Source organism: Brachyhypopomus gauderio, chromosome 13 (assembly GCF_052324685.1).
Source record: "Brachyhypopomus gauderio isolate BG-103 chromosome 13, BGAUD_0.2, whole genome shotgun sequence".
NCBI classification, from domain to species: Eukaryota; Metazoa; Chordata; class Actinopteri; order Gymnotiformes; family Hypopomidae; genus Brachyhypopomus; species Brachyhypopomus gauderio.
The window spans coordinates 21,085,363-21,108,789 of record NC_135223.1 but is presented as its reverse complement, the minus strand read 5'-3'; the positions used below and the strand labels follow the sequence as shown (position 1 = coordinate 21,108,789).

Here is a 23,427-nt window from a genome sequence, read left to right as displayed (position 1 = left end):
CTATGAAGTTTATAACTTCCCTCAAGATAAAAAAATGATGATGAATATGATGCAGTGTGTGATACGGATTCTCTACTAAAGTGTAAAACGTCTGAGGCTCTGCACGTCTTCTGCGGCGCTGCGTAGAAGGCGTTTTAGTATTTAAAGCATTTGACTACTGAACAAGCCACATGTAAAGCAGGAAGACTCAACAAGAGGTGAAGCTGACTGCATCTTTCTCAGATATGTGACAGGATTAAGCTTGTCAGAAACAGCAATTAGACAGCATTTCATCCAACAAAGGCCTCGGTGCACCAAGGGAGACATGTTCGTGTGAGAGGCAAACAGGGGCCTTCGAGCGAGACCCCCACTCGCTTTACTGCCGGCCTTTCCTTTCTTTCTTCTCTCCTCCAACAGCACGTCTCTCTTTTACCCCGCCAACAGATTTATCACGGACCCAACTATCCTCTCCACCCGCGCCTCTTTCCACAGGCAAGCTAATTAGTTCTAAAGAGAGAACCCTGATGTGGGGGTGTGGAGAAAGAGAGAGAGGGGGGGAGAGAGAGGGAGAGAGAAACTATCATGTCCGTCTGTGCACTTGTAATTGGTATTGTGTGTTTATCCTTTCGTTTTTGCCCCATTCTTCTCTTTTTCCACTGAAAGAAAGCCTTCAAAGGAGCGATTGTGAGCCGCAGGCCTGAAGTGGGCCGTTGGGCAGCGGCGGTGGCGAAAGCAGCACAACACAACAAACATGGCTGCGTCTAATCAGAGGCCGCCGCTAATGTAAACAATGTCATTTTTTGCCCTTAATGAGCCAATTTTCCCTGGATACGAGAGGCTAACAATTGGGGCAGCGCCTTTGATGTGCTTCATTTGAAGGTTTGTTTGTGATCGTTGGCACTTTTGTCGGAGGCCCCGTGCCGGGTCCCTTTCATCTGCCTGAAAAAGGGGAGCTACAACTCACTCGCCGCAAAAAAAAATGAGAAAAAAGAAGAGAAAGGGGACGACAAACTCCACATTTTTTTTAATAAACAATTTTTCTCATCAGCTGACCCACAAACTGCCCCGTGTGGCCTCCTCCTCCTCAGAACAGAGACGCACGCAGGCGTGTCCAGGAACTATACAAGGGCACAGGGCTGGTGTCTATGGTGTTCAAATGGCAGGCTCATTAAAAGGCACCCCAGTGTGTGTGTGTGTGTGTGTGTGTGTGTGTGTGTGTGTGTGTGTGTGTGTGTGTGTGTGTGCGTGCGTGTGCGTGTGTTGCTGACGGGGCTTAATTAACATGGGCTTGACAAAAGGTGACACAGACCAAAGAGGCAGCCGGCAGCCAGGTGTGTGCACAGAGCCTCTCAACATCACGTAGCACCCAGCTTCCGCACTGACCAACACTGGACATGTTCCGCCTGTGTGTGTGTGTGTGTGTGTGTGTGTGTGTGTGTGTGTGCGCACGGGGGGGATTGTGAGAGGGAATATACGTAGGTAGAGACATACATAGATCGAGACTCTTAGAAGTTTTCAGAGAACTAAAATAACTAAAGAACTCAAGGCAGCTGTATAATGAGAGAAAGGAGACTGTGCTTTGTTGGAGAAGCGTGAAAGTCAAACTCATGTGTCCAGACTGACATCAGTTCATTCACTGGAGGTAAGGGGCCCCAGAGCTGCTCTTTCTGTCTCTCTGGCCTCTACACGGCACCTGCTGGGGCCGGCGGACGCCAGCTGTCAGCTCACATGTGCTCTCTCCTGCATGCCGGGGTGTGGGTTTGGCTGTCTGGAGCTCTGTGTGTGTGTGTGTGTGTGTGTGTGTGTGTGTGTGTGTGTGTGTGTGTGTGTGTGTGTGTGTGTGTGTGTGTGTTAACCTGAAAGCTCTTGCTGGTGTTGTTGCAGGAAGTCTAAGCATGGAGTCCATCAGGCCTCCCCAACTCCAGCATATACTGGTAAACACACCTCACCTCCCGCACACAGCAGCCCTGGGAGAACCCTCACCTTCACCACCTCACCTCCCGCACACAGCAGCCCTGGGAGAACCCTCACCTTCACCACCTCACCTCCTGCTCACAGCAGCCCTGAGAGAGCCCTCACCTTCACCACCTCACCCCACACACAGCAGCCCTGGGAGAACCCTCACCTTCACCACCTCACCCCCCACACACAGCAGCTCTGGGAGAACCCTCACCTTCACCACCTCACCTCCTGCTCACACAGCAGCTCTGAGAGAACCCTCACTTTCACCACCTCACCCCCCACACACAGCAGCTCTGGGAGAACCCTCACCTTCACCACCTCACCTCCTGCTCACAGCAGCCCTGGGAGAACCCTCACCTTCACCACCTCACCTCCTGCTCACAGCAGCCCTGGGAGAACCCTCACCTTCACCACCTCACCTCCTGCTCACAGCAGCCCTGAGAGAACCCTCACCTTCACCACCTCACCTCCCGCACACAGCAGCCCTGAGAGAACTCTCACCTTCACCACCTCACCTCCTGCTCACAGCAGCCTTGAGAGAACCCTCACCTTCACCACCTCACCTCCCACACACAGCAGCCCTGGGAGAACCCTCACCTTCACCACCTCACCTCCCACACACAGCAGCCCTGAGAGAACCCTCACCTTCACCACCTCACCTCCTACTCACAGCAGCCCTGAGAGAACCCTCACCTTCACCACCTCACCTCCCACACACAGCAGCCCTGAGAGAACCCTCACCTTCACCACCTCACCTCCTGCTCACAGCAGCCCTGAGAGAACCCTCACCTTCACCACCTCACCCCACACACAGCAGCTCTGAGAGAACCCTCACCTTCACCACCTCACCCCCACACACAGCAGCTCTGAGAGAACCCTCACCTTCACCACCTCACCCCCCACACAGCAGCTCTGAGAGAACCCTCACCTTCACCACCTCACCTCCTGCTCACAGCAGCCCTGAGAAAACCCTCACCTTCACCACCTCACCCCACACACACAGCAGCCCTGAGAGAACCCTCACCTTCACCACCTCACCCCCCACACACAGCAGCCCTGAGAGAACCCTCACCTTCACCACCTCACCCCCCACACACAGCAGCCCTGAGAGAACCCTCACCTTCACCACCTCACCCCCCACACACAGCAGCCCTGAGAGAACCCTCACCTTCACCACCTCACCTCCCACAGAACACACTTCACACAGCCCCTTCTCTCCCATTGCTAGATTACAAGATAACAGCAAATACCAATTTCCTTCAATATAACTTGCAGACCGAATGGAGTGATTATCACATGTACACATATTACCATCAGCATGTTGAATCATTTCACAGTTGGACAAACGATGAACTGTTCACATGATATTATTTAGATAAAGAAGAAGAAAGTTCCTTGCAATGGGCAGGATGGGACTGTGGACAGGTGCTCTGTATATGGGCCACCCAACAAAAAGGAGATAGAAAAGAATGGAAGAAAAAGAAAAGACAGAGAGACACAACAGTAGTGAAACAGGCTGTTTGGGAATCAATAATGTCTTTTGATATGATTCAGCTCCCAGCAGCACTCTCTCTACTGTGTAACCCTGTTTTCTCCCCCTGAGGTCAAGTGTGTGTGTGTTTAAGCCTCTGAGACCGTGTCCAGGCCTCTGCTGGAGGGTATTAGTGTAGCCCATGTCCACGCAGGCTGAAATGCATCATGGGAGGAAATCCACTGGGCTGTTTGGCCAATATTCACCGCATAATCCATGGGGTTGTTCGCACAATATTCACTACCATAATCCACTAATACATTCTCCCAGAGTTCACTGTCATAATCCACTGGTCTGTTCTCTCAAAGTTCACTGCCATAATCCACTGGTCTGTTCTCCCAGTATTTCTTACTGTTAGCTAAAATATATCCCACCATATCTCCCACCATTATACACTATGATAAAACACCACAGTCATATATATATATATATATATATATATATATATATATATATATATATATATATATATATATATATATTCCTTTTCTCCAGTAAGTGTTTTATCAAAACACACTGTTTTTTGACTTCCGAAGTTCTAAAACAAGAATTTATGATTTTGATCATTCTTGAAGAAAATAAGATCATTCATATTTTCTTATCATTAAGAGTGGTCAGTCTAGTTAAATAAACACAAACTGACAAAAGTGTTTGAAAAACACTAAAAAAAGTAATTTTTTTCATTTATCCTTTAAAAATAAAGGATTTTATAAAACAAAGAAAGAAATCTGTCTAAACATGGGCCTATGTATTGCCTATGAATGGCCTATGAACTGAACTGCACAAGATAATTTTATTGTTATGTTCTATCTATTTGGTTTTGTTTCCACATTGATTATAATTACAATAATTAATTTTTGAAATGTTATTGTCCAACAAAATGAATGGATGTTGCTATTTTCAATTTCCAAAAAACTTTTTTACCAATATTGTAATTACTGAAATTATGTTTGCACATTAGAGGTTAAATGTCTCCATGTTTATATCCAGTAATGGATATAAGTCACTCAGCTGTAAGAGACAGGCTAGTCCTAGTTAAGTGAAGATCATAAAATTTGACGGTTTATACCTACATTTTCTCAGACTGTTCACTTTCCCACTATGAAAATCGGCAAATCCTCCCTTTTCTTACTGTCCCTGGTGAGAGCATGTTTGCATAATGGTGTTGTGTTGGGAGACGCGGCCAGGCTGGCGCTAAGGCTGGGCTGTTTCCTCCACCCTGACCAGCCCCCCCCCCCCCCCCCCCCCCCCCACCCCCCCCCACCCACATCCGCCCTCCACCCCCTGTTCCCTTGGCCTGCTCTCCAACCTTCATCTTCCTCCTCCTCCTCTCTCCCTCTCTGCATCACCCCGCCACACTCACTGTCCCCATCTCTCCAGGAGGCAGTTGTCAATCACCGCCGTCTCCCAGAATCCCGCTGGAGCTCATTGTGCCTGCGGTCGCCGGCGGAGGCAAGCGCTCGGAGGCAACGGTGGGCCGCAGATGGAGAGCGCGCTGTCAATCATTGTCACTAATTATTAATTTCTGTCACTCAGCCCCCGTGGCAACCACGCTCTCTGGCTTCCAACCGCCCCCCCGCCCCCATCCACCCTCCCTCTCTCCCTCCCTCTCTCTCGCTCCCTCTCTCTGCCTCTGTGCCTGTGTCTCTCCCAGGGTGAGTTGATTTGGTATGCCACCTCGGCAGGAGAGAGTTCAACCTTTCATTATGTCTGTGGCACGCACGTGCACCTCTCTCCCAGGTCAGTGTCCTTTACTTTCCTCCTGGTTTTAATTGTATTTTACCCTTCACCTGCCCTAAACCCTTAGCCCCGCCCCACTCTCCCCGCCCCCTGGTCCGCCATCCCACCTGCGTGGAGACGAGAGGAGTTCAAGTGTGCTGCATGTGACGTTAGATCAGCTCCCACCAGCATGTGATCATTAGCGAGCGAATCCTCTGATGGGTGTTAATAAAGGAACGCAGTCTGCTGTGTTTAACTTCATTGGCCAGTTACACATCTTGAAAACCAACTATCCTCTTCCACCCATGTTCGAGCACCCCCTCCCTTTGCCGCCACCCCCAAATGTGCGCACATACACACACACACACACACACACACACACACACTAACCTCTGCTACCGCTGTAAGAGCAGAGCTGTTCCACAGTTAATCCAGGCCTGCACGCCCTCCTCCCTTAAGTTTGCTTTAATATTCGGTGCAGGGCCCGACTCTGGCCCGGGCCTAATGATGTGCACAGGCAAAGGCCAGCTGGACATCAGAACTCCCTCCAGAACCCTCTCGCCAGCCCCTCGCGGACCCCATATCCGGCTCTGCATTGCACACATTATCATTCCACTACCCTCCAGCCCCGTCACTCAGCCCTGCTCCACTGCCTGTCTGTCTGTCTGTCTGTCTGTCTGTCTGTCTGCCCATCCTGCCTGACCCTCTCCTAATTTCCCCCTTTCTTTTTGGTCCCACACACCTGTTTCTCCTCCTCCCGTGTTTCTCCTCCTTTCCTTTGACTTTTCAGTTTCTCCCTTGCGTACAGTTCTCATCCCTCTATTCATGAGCGACGACTCTCTCCCTCTCTCCCTCCACCAGACACGAATTACAGAGGAATAAAATACCCCTCCTGGATCATCCCTGCCGCCTCTTTTGAATTTGTGAGTAATGAACATGGGATCATTTCTGGCATGGGCACACTCGCACGCACACGGACCTGACAGCTGGCAACCGTGGTCTTGTGCACATCAACGCACAAGCGGGACAGTCCTGCAAACCAAGCAACTTAGGATCAACTTCAAAAATGCAGCGAAATAGTTGCTTATATGATGATGTTCAATGGAGAGTGGCTGACATCACACAACTACACTGTTTTATTTATCAGTTTAAAACAATCGCTGGAGGATTTTCTTTGATGCAAAAGCAAGTGAATTGGCATCAGGCCAATTCAGGGGGATGAAGAGGGAGGAGGAGTGAAAGTGGTCAGTGTTGGGGGAGCACACACACCACCTCCTCACACCATTTAAAGAGTCCTATTAACTTCCATTTTATCACAAAGTTTTTTAGCTGTTTTGTTCATTTTTATTTATTTATTTCTTTTTTTGGTGGGGTGGGTGATATTTTAAAACTATGAATTTATGAAGAGTTATGGGAATAATTGTAGGAGAGAAACAGAAATGCAAATATGTAGTAGTTTGGAGACGGTAAAGCAAGATCTCAGTCATAAGAGTAACAACCAATGAGTTCACTCAACAATGAGCTCACATGAAGATACGGCTTATACAGATTTAACAAATACAAGTATCTCTTTGGAACATCATGCCATTTTTTCAGTTTAGTAGCAAAATAATATGGTTGTATTTCTTTCATTGTCATTTTAATATTTTTAATATGCTGAAAAATCTTTGAAGGTTTTACATATATAATAAACAGAATAATAATTAAAACTCCTCTGACAGTTTCACACAATAGCAATAAAAAGGCTTACAGGAGACAAAATTATTCTCAACACTGTGTGTGTGCTACTTGCTACGATGAAGGTGGCATGACTGTTTCCCCAAATGTTCACAATACTGTAATTATACTGTAAATGCTAATAGGTGATAATAAAGTGATACTTGCTCTTCGAGACCGCAGTTACTACAGAGACGCTAACCTGGTCGTGGCCGTGCTGGGACATGTGTGGATAGATACTCCTGAATCAGATTCTCTAGAACTAGCTGTGTTCTGAAATGTTGAGAAATTTAAATGGCAGTTGTAATCAGGTGTTTGAATGGGTTTTTCTATAGTCTTGCACTGGGACTAAATCAAATCTAAGCAACTAAAGGCCTAAAGTTTGACTTAAAAAATCAACATGAAATACCAGTTAAAAAAAAATTACAATTAAATACACATTTGGTACAAAAAGTAATACAATAAGTCACACAAAAAAGTAAAAAAAAAAAAAAAAAAAAAACATGACTGGCTGGCTCTGACACTTATACAGTAACAAATATAATAGACATAAGTTGACAAGGTCAGGAAGATTTCATTTTTGGACCCTGAAAAGTCCATACGTTGTGGTATATTTCATGTCTTGCTGCAAGATGAAGATCCATCCATTGATTTTTAAGGCATTTACTTCAAGCAGAGAAGGTGACACACTTCTGATAAACTCCAGAATCTCCATCGCACCTTATGTGAAGTCTTCATTAAAGCATCACTAAAGGTGAGTGAGTGAGAGACTCACCCAGAATACCATGTACCATGAATGAACTATGAATTGGATTACAAGCAGTTCTTTTTTTCTCTGAACACTGAATCTATTTCCATCCCTCTGGCACTGGTTTCCCATTGTCTTCTGTGTCCAAAAGCTTTTGTTCCAGAACTCTATAGTCTCTTCAAGGATGTTTGTTGTGTTCTGAAAGCCGACCAGTGGCTTGAATCTGCAGATCAACTATTTTGACCATGCTGCTGTACACTTATATAGTATAATCTCACAGTAGAAGTGTGGAAATGTTACAGGCACATCCTGTAGATGGTTATTCATTCATGCAACCTTTTTATATCAACCGCTACTCACTTAGGAATATATAAAAAAAAAACTGCACATTGCTGTAATGGCTGGCGAAGACATTTTCCGTCCAAATTCTGACTAAATTGTCTTCCTAGAATACATTTGTTTAGGTTCAGAGTTGGCCAGTAGAACTATAGGCCCCTGTTACACTCAATTACACTGTGCACAAGGTGTGTAAATACTGTTGTGTAACACAATAGTCTTGACTCAGGTGTGTTTGTGCCCTGTTTGTAAGGCTAGTCCCTGGAGCGTTGGGTGTAAGATGCTGTTATAATCAGGGCTCTTATCTTGCCATCCCTCTGTAGATCTTAAATGTCATGACTCAAGTACAATGATTAAGATAGGTGCTAAAAATTGTATGCGAGTGTCACATCATCTGGTTAGCACACTGGCCTTATGTGTGCTCTTTGTCCTGTATCTGAAATGTGTGTGTGTGTGTGTGTGTGTGTGTTACAACAACCTCCAGGCTGCAAGTCTTCAGGGGATGACGAACGTAGAATGTGAGAAGGTGAGAAGTTGGGAGAGTGTCAGCTTGAGTCCTACAGCTTTGTGTGAATATTCTCTCCAGTGTTGGTGAGAGAGAGAGAGAGAGAGAGAGAGAGAGGAGAGAGAGAGAGAGAGAGAGAGAGAGAGAGAGAGTTAGGCCTAACATTTGTGCTGGAAGAGAAGTGAAATGACAAGACGAGCTGTAACAGTTAACTGGAAGGTATGAAAGAAAGAAAGAGAGAGAGAAAGAGAGAGAGGATGAGGGAGAGGCATAGCAACAGACAGGCATAGAGTGAGCCGTAGGCAGGGGTTGAGGGCTTATAGCAGCTACACAGAGATGGAAAGGTCTGTGTGCACAGTGGCAGCTGCAGCTAGTACCCATAGCCCAAGCACCAAACACGCTAGATCAGCCTAGCAGGCAGTATTACCAAACACACTAGATCAGCCTAGCAGGCAGTATTACCAAACACACTAGATCAGCCTAGCGGGCAGTATTACCAAACATGCTAGATCAGCCTAGCAGGCAACATTACCAAACATGCTAGATCAGCCTAGCAGGTAATATTATCAAACACAGTAGATCAGCCAAGTAGCCAATATTACCAAATAAATCTTCTTACATATCAAATCATTCGGTACCTCAGTTTCACTTTGTTTTCTTTTCCCTCGAGTCATTTTCTTGTGGCATCCTACTTGCTCTGGGTGCCCACACACACACCTACACACAGACACCCACAAACACACACACACACACACATTGTAGAGCCCAGCAGTTATTTAAAGCCTAAATTTATTCCAGTAGTTTCCCGTTCTGCAGAATTTTAATTAAAATTTTAGCCTCTGTCTAAGATGCATTAATTAAAATGTTTAAAGCAGAAAAAACACATAATTCATTTTGGACAAAGCTAATAAAATCAAAACATTCTTAAAATATTTTAAGAACTGTTCAGTTAACTAAATATGCAAAGTTGTGATCTCGTCTTCCTGGGTTTCTGGTTTTAGAAGCCTGTGATTTGGTGTTGTCAAAGGTGGTCAGAGATGCTAACACACACCTGTGGTGACCAAGGCACCTTTACAGTGGAGACATAACCAGAGTGAACAACCAATCAGATAAGACAGGTGCACTTGGCTATATTACTTTAATCTTCCCTTGATCTGTTTCTAAAGCCTCCAGTCATGTAGGGTAAAAGCCCTATGATGAGATTAGTCTTTAAACAGTAGTGGAAGATTTACTGTGAGAGGAAACTTACTTAAGCTCTTCTCAAACACAACGTAGGTAACCTTTAGCAAGAAGTACCACAGTCTAGCAAATATCTAAATATTCATTACCTTGCTGTAACTCTGTGAAAAAGAGATTTCAGCTTACTGACATTCAACTGACATTTTATACATATTTTAGAAAAGAAATGGTATAAAAAATCTTTGAACGTTATTCATCGAAATTTATATCCTCATTCCTTCATTAGTAGTGTGCCTTGACTTTTCTGGCTGGACTGAAAAACATGGAATTGCAGATTCATACAAGCAATCTGTCTCCAGGACAAATTCCAGAAACATTTAGCAGTCCACCAACCTCCTCTAGATCTCGTTCAGCTTCAGCGTGTTTCTGGCACTCAGCGTGAAACTGCACCCTGCAGCCGCATCTAGTGGTCAGAAAGACTCATGACTAAGAAAAGCCAGCACACCACAAAGTTTAAAAGGTTTACTGCCATATAAAGCTAAAGCTGCAATGTAATATTAAAAACACACTACTTGAAAACACTTGAAAACCAGTATGGTTAAAGCCTGTCGACTTGCAGACTCGAAGCAGTCATGATGGATACAAACTAAAATGTTCTGGGTCACTGCAGTTACAGTATTTTCTGTCCACATAAGAAAACTCCAAATTGAATGCAAATTCATGTAGGTGCTTAGGCTCATAACCAGAGGGAAGATTATAAAACCTACATCTCAATACAGATCAACCCATAGAGCAAAAGTGACTCAGAATTCCTACTCTGTAGGAATTAGTTTAACCAATGGCAGGCCAAGGTATACAGTATGTTGGACTGCTCTGCCAATAAGAGAATTGCTTTTGGAGTCCTACCCATCATCAGTTATCTACATGCATCATCTATATATGCATCGTCTTAACGGTGTAAAAAATGTATTCTGCATTGATTTTATAAATTAATGAATGCACTTTGACATTTTATGAAGTGCATTTATTAATTTTCCTCTGGACTCCTCCGAAGGGCTGAAAGGCGTAATATCTGTCCACTGCTGGATTTTTTAAAACACTTTCAATATATACTAATGAAAGCAACAACCTGTGAGAAATCTTTAAAACTGGACATCAACTGGAATTGATGAAGGTGCTTAGGTTATCAGGCCACCACTACCAGTCCTCGCCCCTTCTGGACACATGACCCTAGAGTGCACTGATAGGAGGATGAGTTAGTGGCTTTGACAAGCACTGCCTCAGAAACACTACAAACCCGAGACATACCAACGTTTTTAACAGCTCATAAAAAAAAACACACACACACAAAATACCAGATGGATGTATCATATCGATAGACAAGTGTGTCTATAGCAAATACAGCAAAGTGTATGAGAGACTCCTTTCTATGTTGCGTGTAAAGTGCACGCCACACTCACAAAGCACGGTCTCCTCCACCACCCGCCCCTCCTCCCGTCTCAGAGGGAGCTTCACGTCTGGCTTGAGACCCGCAAATGACTTGAAGGGTGACAATCCACTGTCAACAGCCACCGCCGAACTACACATCACTGTCCCACATGGCTACACCGCGCCGAACGCGCTCACATTCGTTACACCCGGAAAAAAACCGCTTCCTAACGACTCCCACTCCGCATAAGCCCTCTGCTCCCCGACGCACGACCCCAGCGGTCCATCTGCAGTCCCCCCAACCACCAGAACATCCCTAGTCAAGCGAGAACAACACATTTCCAAGACGGGCCTGATGAGAGTGGAGAGCATGCGATATGTTTTTCATGATCCCTGTGAATAGGCAATGAGGGACGGCTGAGCGGGGCCGGGCCCGGGTGCACGAGTGCGGACGGGTTCAGGCAAGGGGAACAGGACATGCTTGCGCTAGCCATTATCCAGTCCTTCTCCATCGTGTTCCATTAAGTTTAAACAAGCGTGCCCGAGGGGTGAGGGGATGAGGGAGGGGCGCTCCCGCCCAGCCCACCGTCCCAGCGAGGCCCGCCCGGCCTGGGCCGCACGTCTGTCGCTGCTCTTTTAGTGCCGGTCCCTCCTGTGCTGCCCCACTGGCTGACTGCTGGCTGGGTGCCCCAACCTGACACGCTCTGATGGTGCCCGGGCAAAAATGCAGGAGACTGCTGCTCTCTCTCTCCCTCCCTCCCTCCTTCTTTCCTTCTGTTTATCCCTCTCTTCTTACCGTCTGTCTTATTGTCACTTTGCTCTCATATAGAGGGCGGTGTGACGCTCGGCCCCGTGGACCTACGTGTGGACTAATGAAGGCGGGGGTCCAGACTGAGGCAGGGCTACTGCCTACACACCCACAGCCAGGCCGTCCCTGACCAACTCTCGTCAGGGCCTGAGATGACCAGGAGCAGCTCCTTCTCTTCGTAGAATTATGCTCATTAGAATATGAAAAAGTAATAACAGATATGAATGAATGATCATGATCCCCCCCCCCCCACACACACACACACACACACACACTTGCCAGGATACACTCCACCCACCACCACATCCCTTCACATAAATGTAAAATTGAGAGATTTTCACATTTCTCCACAAATATCTAGAACTGAGCTTTGGATTAGTTTGTCTGGTTTTGCCATTTCGTACAAATTGTCCTTTCGAGATACATATCAAGAGAAAATGCAAACTCACATTGGCCATAGCGCAAACCCAATCAGTACAACAGCAATCACAAAAACATACCTAAATATGGCACTTACATTATTAATGTGTTTATTCTCTGTGCTATTTAAATTCAGGAAACAGAATCTTATCACAAAGTGATCACAGACTCTACCTTAACAGCTCACTGACCTCATTCATAATGCTATTGAAAATATTGATGTATATTATGTTATTTAAAAAAATAAACAATCCTGCTCAGACAAAGCTAAGATGCAGGCAGTGTATTTCTGTTTATTAGCCATTGGTCATTAATGTCTGTGAGAGAGGAGAGACTGGGGACTGCGTCTGCAGTTTTGATAAAGCAAGGCAATTTCAAGGACTGCTATTCAGCCAAATTACAGTTGTACATCTTGCTGATCCCCCCATTGTACAACTGTGTGATGTTAACATTTCATTCGCGTGTCTGCCACCACAGAGACTAGGTAAATGAAGAACCGTGTTTCAGAGGGGCCCAAAATGTGCCAAATCAGGAGCACTGACTCCATCTAGTGGCTACAAAAACACACTTAAACTAGCTGAAATTCATTACAGCTTCTCATTAGTCTGGTTGATAATACCACACTTCCCTCTCTTTATCCATTCCATAGTGTATATACCTGTTTTTCTCTTTACTTTGAGCTATTTCCCACTACAGGTACTTATATTTAAGTATCTATATTAAAAATATGCTGACTGCAATAAATAAAATAATATTAATTTGTTATTTAAAAAACAAAATAAATTCACTAAATGTATACCCTTTGAAATATGTTATTCAAAAGGCCAAATCAAGAAGAACTAAAACAGGACAGCGGCCAACCAAAGAACAGCTCTGAGGTAGCAGACTTGATAAACACATAGCGCATGTTTTAGCGGGACTGCTGGTATTACCTGAATTATGGCCTTCAGTGCTGGCTGCTGATTGAGGCTTTAAATCATAAATTACATTTATCAAGAACATCTATTCTGCCTTATACTGTCAAGTGGAAACAGGTGAGAAACGCTCTCTGGAACATTAGTGGTGTGCTCGACCTCCACTGAGAAATCAGTTTGATTTATGTGCCGAGACAACAAAGAAACACAGAAAGACGTGATGAACCATATTGACTGTAGACATTACAGAATTAGGGTTTACTAAAGACATCTACCATTTAAAGCCCAGGAAGTGTACATTTTAATTGTGTAGGCCAAGATCTATGAATCTGGCCTCCACAAATAAGTAGATCTTATTTCTGTATACATCAGAAAGCTCTTTCAAAATGAAACATAGTTTGTATGCAAGTTTACAGAGCTCACATTTCGATTCTGACAACTAAACATTTACATAAATAATAAATTTTCAAATGCAAGACCCAGAGCATTTTAAAATAGCTCGGTGGATAACTTCATAGAAGACCAAATGTACTTAAATGTTTTTCCATTGCTTCCAATGTAATTTAGTTGACCGAACACATCAGTAAAGGTTTAAAGTAGATCCTATACATGCTTTGGTAAGACACTAGTAATTCTAAACCAAAAACACAATTGTAGGCTCAACAATTAGTGCTGAACCAGTGTGCTACTTCAGGCCAGCAGGAAGCCATTTAGATGACTATTGCTGAATATTTACCAGAAATTAGTAGCTTAATGAAGTGGATAAAATTCTGTCAGTGTCATTGCATCTAAATTGTGTGGAAGTGGGATTTAACTGCTTTGCCTGCTTGTTATAATGAGTCATGACAACAGCTGGAAGGCATTTTGGCATCCCTGTCATCTTATGATCGGAATGCCACATTAAATGATGTGAACAATTCAAACAATTCAGGATGTTCACTGATGGCCTTTTCCTTCCTTACTACTACAATTGCAAACAGATGTCTCATATCTATTTAAGTATTTTTGCAAGCTGAATCCAAATATGCTTTCAGAATTGATCGCCCATAGTTCTTTGTTCTAGTATACTTGCAAGTATGTAAAGTATGAGAAAGCGATACCAAGGAAAGTGGAAACACCATGCCTGCAGACTAATTCCTGATAAGTGAAAATTAAACTTTACATTTTAGAGGTAGGCTTTGACATTTTAAGAGAAATGTTAACCTGCTCCATCACTTAAATATGCCTAATAGAAAAAATAATTCATATTTAGCATAAGACTACAGTGGGTACGAAAAGTATTCAGATCCTTTTTAAATGTTTCAGTTTCATTGCAGCCATTTGCTAAAATCATAAAAGTTCATTTTATTTCTCATTAAAAGTACACTCAGCAACCCATCTAGACAAAAACAAATGTAAAAGTTTTTGCAAATGTATTAAAAAAGAAACGAAATATGTGGTCATAAACGTTCAGACCCTTTGCTCAGTTTTGATTAGAAGCACCTTTTGATCTAGTACAACCATGAGTCAAGTTTTTCACACCTGATTTTGTGTATCCTCTCCAGTTCCATCAGGTTGGATGGTGAACGCTGGTGGACTGCCATTTTCAGGTCTCTCCAGAAATGCTGAATTGGGTTTAGGTCAGGGCTCTGGCTGGGTCAGTCAAGAATGGTCACAGAGTTGTTCCAAAGCCACTGCTTTGTTATTTTAGCTGTGTGCTTAGGGTCATTGTTTTGTTGGAAGATGAACCTTTGGCCCAGTCTGAGGTCCAGAGCACTCTGGAAGAGGTTTTCTTCCAGGATATCTGAACGTGGCCACATTCATCTTTCCTTCAATTGCAACCAGTCGTCCTGTCCCTGCAGCTGAAAAACATCCCCATAGCATGATGCTGCCATCACCATGTTTCACTGTTGGGATTGTATTGGGCAGGTGATGAGCAGTGCCTGGGTTTCTCCACATGTACCGAATTAACACCAAAAAGTTCAATCTTTGTTTCATCAGACCAGATAATCTTATTCCTCATATATTGGGTTTTTTGACAAACTCTAAACAGGGTTTTATGTCTTGCACTGAGAAGCTTCCGCATCTCTCTACTGCATCTCTGGAGCTCAGACACAGTGATCTTTGGGTTCTTCTTTACCTCTCTCACCAAGGCTCTTCTCCCTCGATTCCTCAGTTTGGTTGGATGGCCAGGTCTAGGAAGAGCTCTGGTCGTCCCAAACTTCTTCCATTTAAGGACTATGGAGGTGCTCTTAGGAACCTTGAACGCTGTAGAAATTCCTTTGTAACCTTGGCCAGATCTATGCTTTGCCACAATTCTGTCTCTGAGCTCGAGCCATTGCTTTGACCTCATGATTTTCATCTACGCTGTGAACTGTGAGGTCTTAGGTGTGTGCTTTTCCTAATCAAGTACAAGTAGTGTAATTAATTGCAGCTGGACGCTTATGAAGGAGTAGAACCTTCTCAAGGAGGATCTGAAGAAATGGTCAGCATGTGAGTTAAATACGAGTTCACAGCAAAGGGTCTGAATAGTTTCTGTATCCACTGTATATGGTCCACATGGTTTGTCAAGACACCAAACAAAGTACAATATTTCTTCTTAAGAAAAAGCTCAAATTAAAAACATTATACTACCAAATAATGAAACAACTTACTCTCTGCTTAGGTGTGTTTCCTGCATCAGTGGCCTAACCACAATCAGAGGTGTCAACTCAGTTTTGGTTTGGTAGAAGAGCATGCAGGTCTTAATAAAGGGTGATGCTCCTCACTAAGGAAGCATCCCTCCAGCTGAAGAATACTAGTCCATCACATCAACTCAGATCACTGATGGGTTTCATTTACATCACCATTCTCTCTTAAATGAATAATGAACACCACTTAACTTAATCCTGCTACAACAGGATGGCCAGTTCTGTCTAGAAGGGTTAAAATATACTTCATACCATCATTTTAATTAAGAATATGGTGTTGCACAACATGGGATTATTAACTGCACAATCTTACTACTTCTCACAAGGTATGTACAGCGAAGAAGTCGGTGATATTTCAGTTGTGTATGTTTTATTTCTTGTGAATGGCAGAAAATCTTTGGCAGAACAGAAGACAGACGTAACTTTATATGCAGTCCGAGAAGCAAGAATCACAGGAAACCTAGACATCCCAGTTAATGGTTAAATCAGAAATGTGGTGGTTTTCCTTCTCCGATTTCATTCATATTGAGTTAGCGCATATACCCCTACAATTACATACAAAATGTTTTGCTGAATATGACAACCTGGAAGGACGCTGCACACATGCCTGGAATGGACAAATAATTGAGAACATGAAATACCGAACCCTATGATTTGTGCAATGGTACTTTCTCCATGGTTACTTTTCCAAGCCAAGATTAATATTGGCAATTCTGTGAAGAAAGAGAATACCAAAGTCAACACAAACATTCGGGCACCAAATCTTCGGAATGTCATTTTTCTAAAGGTCATTCTGTCTTAAACAGCCATGTGCGAAGGATGCGGTAACTAAGGTCTCGGAGTCTAAGCAACTAAAAGACACGAGCACAGTCACAGTGTCCTACAGCATAACTCTACAATTATGTCTTTCTGCAACACTTAGCACATTCACATTGTGAGACTAAGGCTACACAATTGATCAGAGTCGACAGAAATAAACGCTTCATTTTGAAATTAAGAAACTAAAATTAAGGGGCATGTTCACTGCATCCCAAACACACATGAAATCAATATTTGTTTTGAGTGCACTGACATCACAAATGTTCCCATTGTTTTGTGAACATTTTGACAAATCACACCGCTGCCCCCTCCACGGGTTCCTACGGCATGTACTGGGACACCAAGAACTGTTCGTTTCCATTTAGAACTCCATAATCACACAAAAAACTTAAATTAACTTGTGTTTTTGTTGAGCACCCCTGTGTAAGGTCACAATATCTGTGAGAATCCTACACCTGACTCAGTACTCACCTAAATACATACATACACACACACGCCACACGATCATTTCAGTCCATTCCCTCCTTAGAAACCCTCAAAGCATCAACAGTAAGGGCAATAGGATTATGTGAGTTTGTAAGCAGGTCAGCTCTACATGAGGCTTCATATGTGTGTATACTTGGCCAGACTAGTCAAACGGGTGCACAGGGTCTAGCATCATCCCACAGTCTCTGCTACAACTGCTGAGGATTAAACGAGGGGCCCCACTCCATCACCTCTTGTGACTAGCAGCAAAACAGTACAGTGGTTTTTTAATTTTTGCGCAATGCGTGTTGGCCAGGTAAGTCTCGGAGTGAAGAGTGCTTGCACAGAGAGTCAGGGCGCTCTTCGTGCGCTGCGGTCAGTCTTCCCGGACAGTACATTAATGCCTTTGCTCGCACAAAGAGGGCTGTGGTTCCCGCCTCTCTTCATACATCTTCCCATCTGTCCTATTGTAGCTTAGCGATGCCCCCCCCGAGGCTGCAGCGTGTGCCCCATCGCGGGGGGTTTGGTGGGATGGAGTCCCGTCTCTCCAGGGTCTAAGGCTTGCGGGAGCAGAGAGAAGGGGCCGGCACGCCGCCGTGCCTCCCGCTTACTGTCTTTGCCGTGTTCGAGCTGCCTCCTGCGTCCGTGTGATTCTGCACCCCCCCGCCGGGCCGCGTGGCGTCTACACCGTGCTCCTGGGCGTCCCGTTCAGGGCGAGCGCCTTCATCATGCAGGGCGTGCCGGCCAGCGGCAGCCCAGACCGCGGCGTCGAGACACCCACCTCAAACACCTCGTGAATCGCTTTCCGGAAACAGTGAAAATTGTAGTCTATTAAGCCTGAAAGGCAAAGAGGACGGTTCATTATACAGCACAGAATTTTATAATCAAAACGAGGTTAATAAGTATCGGAAAAACGTATCGGAAAAACTAGACCACTGTTCTAAAAGTATTGAACAAACAACTTGAATGCACTGGGAACGTTCACTGCTGTATAGATGAGTTTGAACCTTTGCGTTCGAAACTCTCCTCTCGCAGGATGCAGACAAGAGCGAGGAACTTGGTGACTTCTTTCAGGTAGAGGACAGTGGTGTTATTGAGTTTGATGATGGCCATCGACTCCTTATCGTACGCACTGCCACTGCCATCTTCCTTTAAACTGTGTAGTTAAAATAATGAGTTAGAAAGCAGGACATGGACACCACGTTCCAAAGTACACAACAGACACACCTTAATATCAGTCACTGTAGGATAAAGAAATATTAGACTGTAGGTTAGTAAGAGTGGTTACATTTTTATACACAAAATGCACATGGCCCAAGCAGTGTTAGCATTCAAACACATGAAGCAAGGTAAACCACAATAGTGAATAATACATGAATTCGCACTTACCCATAGATACAGGACACGTCAATGACCACATCGATCATATCACAGCACAGCTCATAGGACTGCATGTCCACCGGTGAACTGTCTGTGGCTATGTAGATCTTACTAACTACGTCAAACAGGAAGGCCTTCTCAATCCCTGAATTCTGTCATGTGGAGACACAGGAATGAACAGAAAAGAACATAATGCACAACACCCATTTCAATACAGGATACGTCAGCAATCAACACAATACGAATACAAAAACAAACAGATGCTCATGATTCAGAAATGTGGAAAAGCCACCATTTTTTTTTTTGCGAGTGAAACACAGACTCTTTTCGTTTCATTATCTTCTCACAATAACACGGACACTTGCATATACATAGTCTGATATATAAATTTTTATGAGAAAAACGAGGGCAGTTATGTTAGAAGATGACAAAGCACATACAGAAATGAAGATGTTGAGCAGGTTCTCCAGGGTGGGCAGCTGAGGGATGAGTTTCTGAACCACTTTACTAAAGGCCTCAAATATAGAGTGATCGTAGATACTCGTCAAATAGAAGCTGTAAAAGACAGAGAATTTTAAAAAATCACGGTGAAGATCACAGGTGCACAGAATGCTACACAAGTTTCCTTACATCATCACAAGGGAACTTGCAACAACACAATTAAGTAGAACAGTCTGCCCCTTACACCAGATCAAACTTGTGCCAAGCAGAAGCAGGAATGATGGAACATGCCAGCAGGCCAGAGGGTCAGGCAGCAGAGTTGGCATGTCGGAGGCTGAGGAACCGTAGGAAAAGCACTCTGGGAGGTTTGGTGGCAACACCCAACACACAATCCCAGCACTTGGCTGGGCAAATAAAGAATGGCAGGAGGCTGATGTGTGTTTGTGCCCAGCCAGGGCTTCTCCAGAGGGGCCTCGGGGAATGTGGCAGAGCTAAGTGGACTATGCGGAAGACGGGAGGTCTGCCACTCCCTTTCCCAGCAGATCCTGGAAACACATGCCTTACTCCTCATTTATTCTACTGAAGCCCTTCACACAATGATGTCAAATCCACAACAATCTCTTTTCGACTCATGTGTGAGCTTAGTGTGGAATAGATATTTCCATCTTTGTGTGAACTCTTCTTGGCAAGGCACGATGCTAAAAGGTAGCTATAGCATACACTATTTAAAATATTGAATTGTCTGAAATTGCAATTGTGTATTTCCCTCAAAGTAAAAATCACACAGATCTTTTCAGTCTGTCTATGTGAAATACTGTGCATCTCAGAAAAAGACATCAATGACATCAAAAAAACAAAAAAATTTCTGAACCGTGAACTTCAATAGTAAGCTTGTGACACAAAGAACACTGTCCAATCAATCAGTACAGCAGATACGTATAGGTGAATTCATTTATACATTAGCACGTATCTTATGAAACGGTTGTAAGCTGTTAGAGAAGAACTTTGATTGGCTTAAAATTTCAGAAGTGTGCCTTCGTCAGAATGTACAGGAACACAACATACACCACCAAACCCTCAACAATGAGACACAAAGGTCACTCCTCTCAGGGATTCTGGAAGAAACGGCGCCTCGTATACCCACGACAGGAAGCTCAAGTTTACCTAAGATGCAGTTTCTCCAAGCTGGCATCAGCTAGGTCGTCGTTGGCCCTCTGGTGAATGTCCCTCTGTGTCTCAATCTTGTGGTCGTCCGATAGGCCGTCCACTTTATGGATGAACACTTCAAAGTTTATTTCAGGATTCACTCTGTAGGCCCGAGATACTGTGAGATGGAGTCTGCCCAGAGCCTCCACATAGTCGTCCTAGGAGAGACCAAGCGGTCACAGAGCCATGTGAGCAACTATATTCCCTGAATCACACAGTTTATTGGATATGTGGGAACAAAAAGAGAGACAGCACGGTGCAAGGGAGATGTCCCAGAATGACATGCATAGCAGAGGTGAACCTTAAGTATACGGAAGGTAGTGTTTTTCAAACAAAGAGGCAGCAATTCCCTGTGACTAAGGGAAAGCTATAAACTTAAGAGGCAAACATGCGGTCATGAAGAATGTAGCCTATTTCCACAGTATTTCATGCACTACTCCAACAAGCAGCTCTTTTGAATGGCTACACATGAATATTTATATTTTATAACATTAAAAGATTAATTAAACGATCATTTGTTCTTTTCTGTACTTGTCTACTTTGCCCTATTGCATAAATGTCACATGCTGGATTGTACCGTTATTGCCTGAAGCTGAGAAGACACGAGATACACTTTGGCCAAGGAACGAGCTACTTCTCATTTTTTAAGAATGCGAGTGGGATGTCTAATGGCTTATAAGATGGATATGTCGAGATGGATTGAGTAATCAAAACCTGTTATGAAAACCCCAGCTCAAATGAACAGAAATGCCACAAGAGCCCCGTCAGATGTCTCGGCTTTATCTATCCATACTTGAAGTGCCTCAGGCTTTGTTAGAGACAAAAACCGGTTCCTGAAGACTAGAAGACTGAACTCTAGATTAACTCAAAATCGGTCTGAGCCATGGTTCAACTACCATCTTGATCCATCATCTTGGCTCACAATGGTGAAGCAACTTAAAAAAATTGGCATCTTAAAAGGTTAAATGGAACTATAGCATTTTTAACATCAACTAAACAGCTTCACAAATTCCTACGTTTGGCTTTCACCTAAAACTTGAGCTGTTAAACAAGCTACACCTGAAATGTTGGGACACCGTCCTGTTTTTCAGGGTGATACAGAGCGAGCGTTATACTTGCATTTGGAGAGAGAATATGCTAACGATATTCTGAAGCATCAGTGTAAATGAACTGTTCAGTGCTTTGTTAGCATTTAAGGTTTGCAGGTACAAGACAGAAAGCCAATAGCTTTTTAAAGTCAACAGGGCAAGGAGGCTTGTAGCATCACAAATGGCTTGCCAAAGACAGCCATCAATCAGCCCATGGCACTGAGACTATGGCTGAGACGGGCTCTAGCACTACAAACATGTGTCCATGTTGTAGGAGGCAATGGCCCCGAGTCAACAACCTCAACATTTGCTCATTAACCAGTGGGGATTATTTTCAAGTGTCCAAAGTAACACTGTAATATTTACATATGAAATGTTGAAATCGTGCAGTCAGGTGCTAGTCTGGTTTCACAAACCCAAGGAAGACTTGGTTGGGTCAAAACATTGATATAAACTTGTATGTAAACATATATACATCACCTTCTCTAACAAAAATACTTTTATTTGGCCAGATGTAAATCCATCTGTAGATGTGCCTCATCTTTAATCTCTTTAAAAGAGAACAGTTTTAAGAGGTTTCTTTTTTACCTGTGCATCAATAACAAATATCAAGGCTCCAGTTCCCCTGAAGATCATCTCATAATCAAAGGTGGGGTCAAAGAAGTCCACCTGGCCAGGAAAGTCCCAAATCTGGAAGTTCACAAAGGAGCTGCTGGAGATATCATCCTTGTAGATTTTATTTGTGCTCTCTAGAAACAGAGTCTCATTGGGGGACATCTTATGAAACACCACCTGGTGGGGGAAATACAGCTCTGAATTAAAAGACTTTCAATAGAGAGAAACAATTTATGCCAATTCAAAACGCTCCTTAATATGTTCTGGGCAGGTCCATGTTGTACCTAATACACTGTGTTTGATGGCTAGCCAACTCAAGCAAAACATTCCAGCCAAATGTTTTGGGCATACAATGTTTGTGGTAATGTTCGACTAATACTTTTTTAATGAATAACAAATGCCTGTAATTATTTAATTAAAAAAATGCCACCCCGATGTTCAATAATAATAAATAGCATACTTACAATAAAAAAGAGGCCAAATTTGCATTTTGAATATATATATATATATATATATATATATATATATATATATATAATTTCCATTATTATATTATTATTACATCACACCATATATATATCATGTGTCTAATAAAACACCTATTCAAAAGGGATGAAGGAATTGCAAGTCATTTATTTTGACTCTCTCTACTTTGCAGTTTGCTTCATCAGTTAATCAGGATGTATCTGGCCTAGTCCAGGGTTGTGAGAGTTGGTTTGTTAGCAAACTAACTCGCTAGCCGGCTAACTATGTTATTCTATGCTATGCTAACAGGCTTATTTGGCTAGTTAGCCCACTCAGCCAGCTAGACGGTGGTGGTGGATTCAGAGGCTTGAACGCTTGAGTCTTCTCGCATGTTCTCGGTGTTCATTGTACCTTCTGAATGGACGACTTGCCGCTCCTCCTCAGACCCATGAGCAGTATCCGCGGCTTGCTGTCGGAGGGCGCCTGGCCGTCCTCCATGTCGGCCTCCTCCTCGCCATAGCCGAAGTCTTTGGGAAACGAGTCCGCCACCCCGTAGCTGTCGGCCAGCGGCTCCTCGTACTGAATCGACATCTTGAGCCGAGTCCTCCCGCCCACCTCTACTTTACGCCGACTTGCTTTGGCGGACGGTGGTTATACATCCAGCACACATCGAACCGAGCGTGAATAAGCAGTAAACGTCTATTAATAGAGGTGAGTAAAGTCGGGCGGCAATACTCGTTTTTCCGTCACGAGTGTCTCCCCCCCTGAAACGAAACCATTACTTTAGTCCCGCCCCCTGCACGCTTATTGGACGGGCTGCGGGCTATTCGTACGCCCGTTCGCTCGACGTTCCGTCAGTCATCGCGGCAGCCCCGGGGGACGCGGGGAGATCCGTTCGAGTCATGTGCTCGACAGTCACCTGACTGCACTATTGTGTGTGTGTGTGTGTGTGTGTGTGTGTGTGTGTGTGTGTGTGTGTGTGTGTGTGTGTGTGTGTGTGTGTGTGTGTGTGCAAGGCGTCTTGGCAGCGTCTT

The 23,427-nt window shown here is 44.1% G+C and overlaps 1 protein-coding gene and 1 long non-coding RNA gene across 2 annotated transcripts in view; both read right to left on the bottom strand.

Annotated features, from left to right (window-relative positions):
• Nucleotides 1-16,028, bottom strand: part of LOC143474269 (uncharacterized) — a 35,814-nt gene extending 19,786 nt beyond the window's left edge. Inside the window, exons 1-3 of the long non-coding RNA XR_013120715.1 lie at nt 15,879-16,028; nt 10,069-10,138; nt 9,135-9,213 (exon numbers count right to left, since the gene is read on the bottom strand). This is a non-coding gene — a long non-coding RNA (uncharacterized LOC143474269). The remainder of the gene's footprint in view (nt 1-9,134; nt 9,214-10,068; nt 10,139-15,878) is intronic.
• A 239-nt stretch (nt 16,029-16,267) lies between these two features.
• Nucleotides 16,268-23,172, bottom strand: rragca (Ras-related GTP binding Ca). Its single transcript, XM_076971679.1, has 7 exons — nt 22,805-23,172; nt 21,902-22,105; nt 20,184-20,383; nt 19,019-19,133; nt 18,588-18,730; nt 18,206-18,354; nt 16,268-18,035 (listed from the first exon to the last, which is right to left on the bottom strand). Exons 1-7 carry the CDS (start codon nt 22,982-22,984, stop codon nt 17,881-17,883), a joined length of 1,146 nt encoding a protein of 381 aa, XP_076827794.1. The 5' UTR covers nt 22,985-23,172; the 3' UTR covers nt 16,268-17,880.
• Nucleotides 23,173-23,427: the final 255 nt, after the last annotated feature.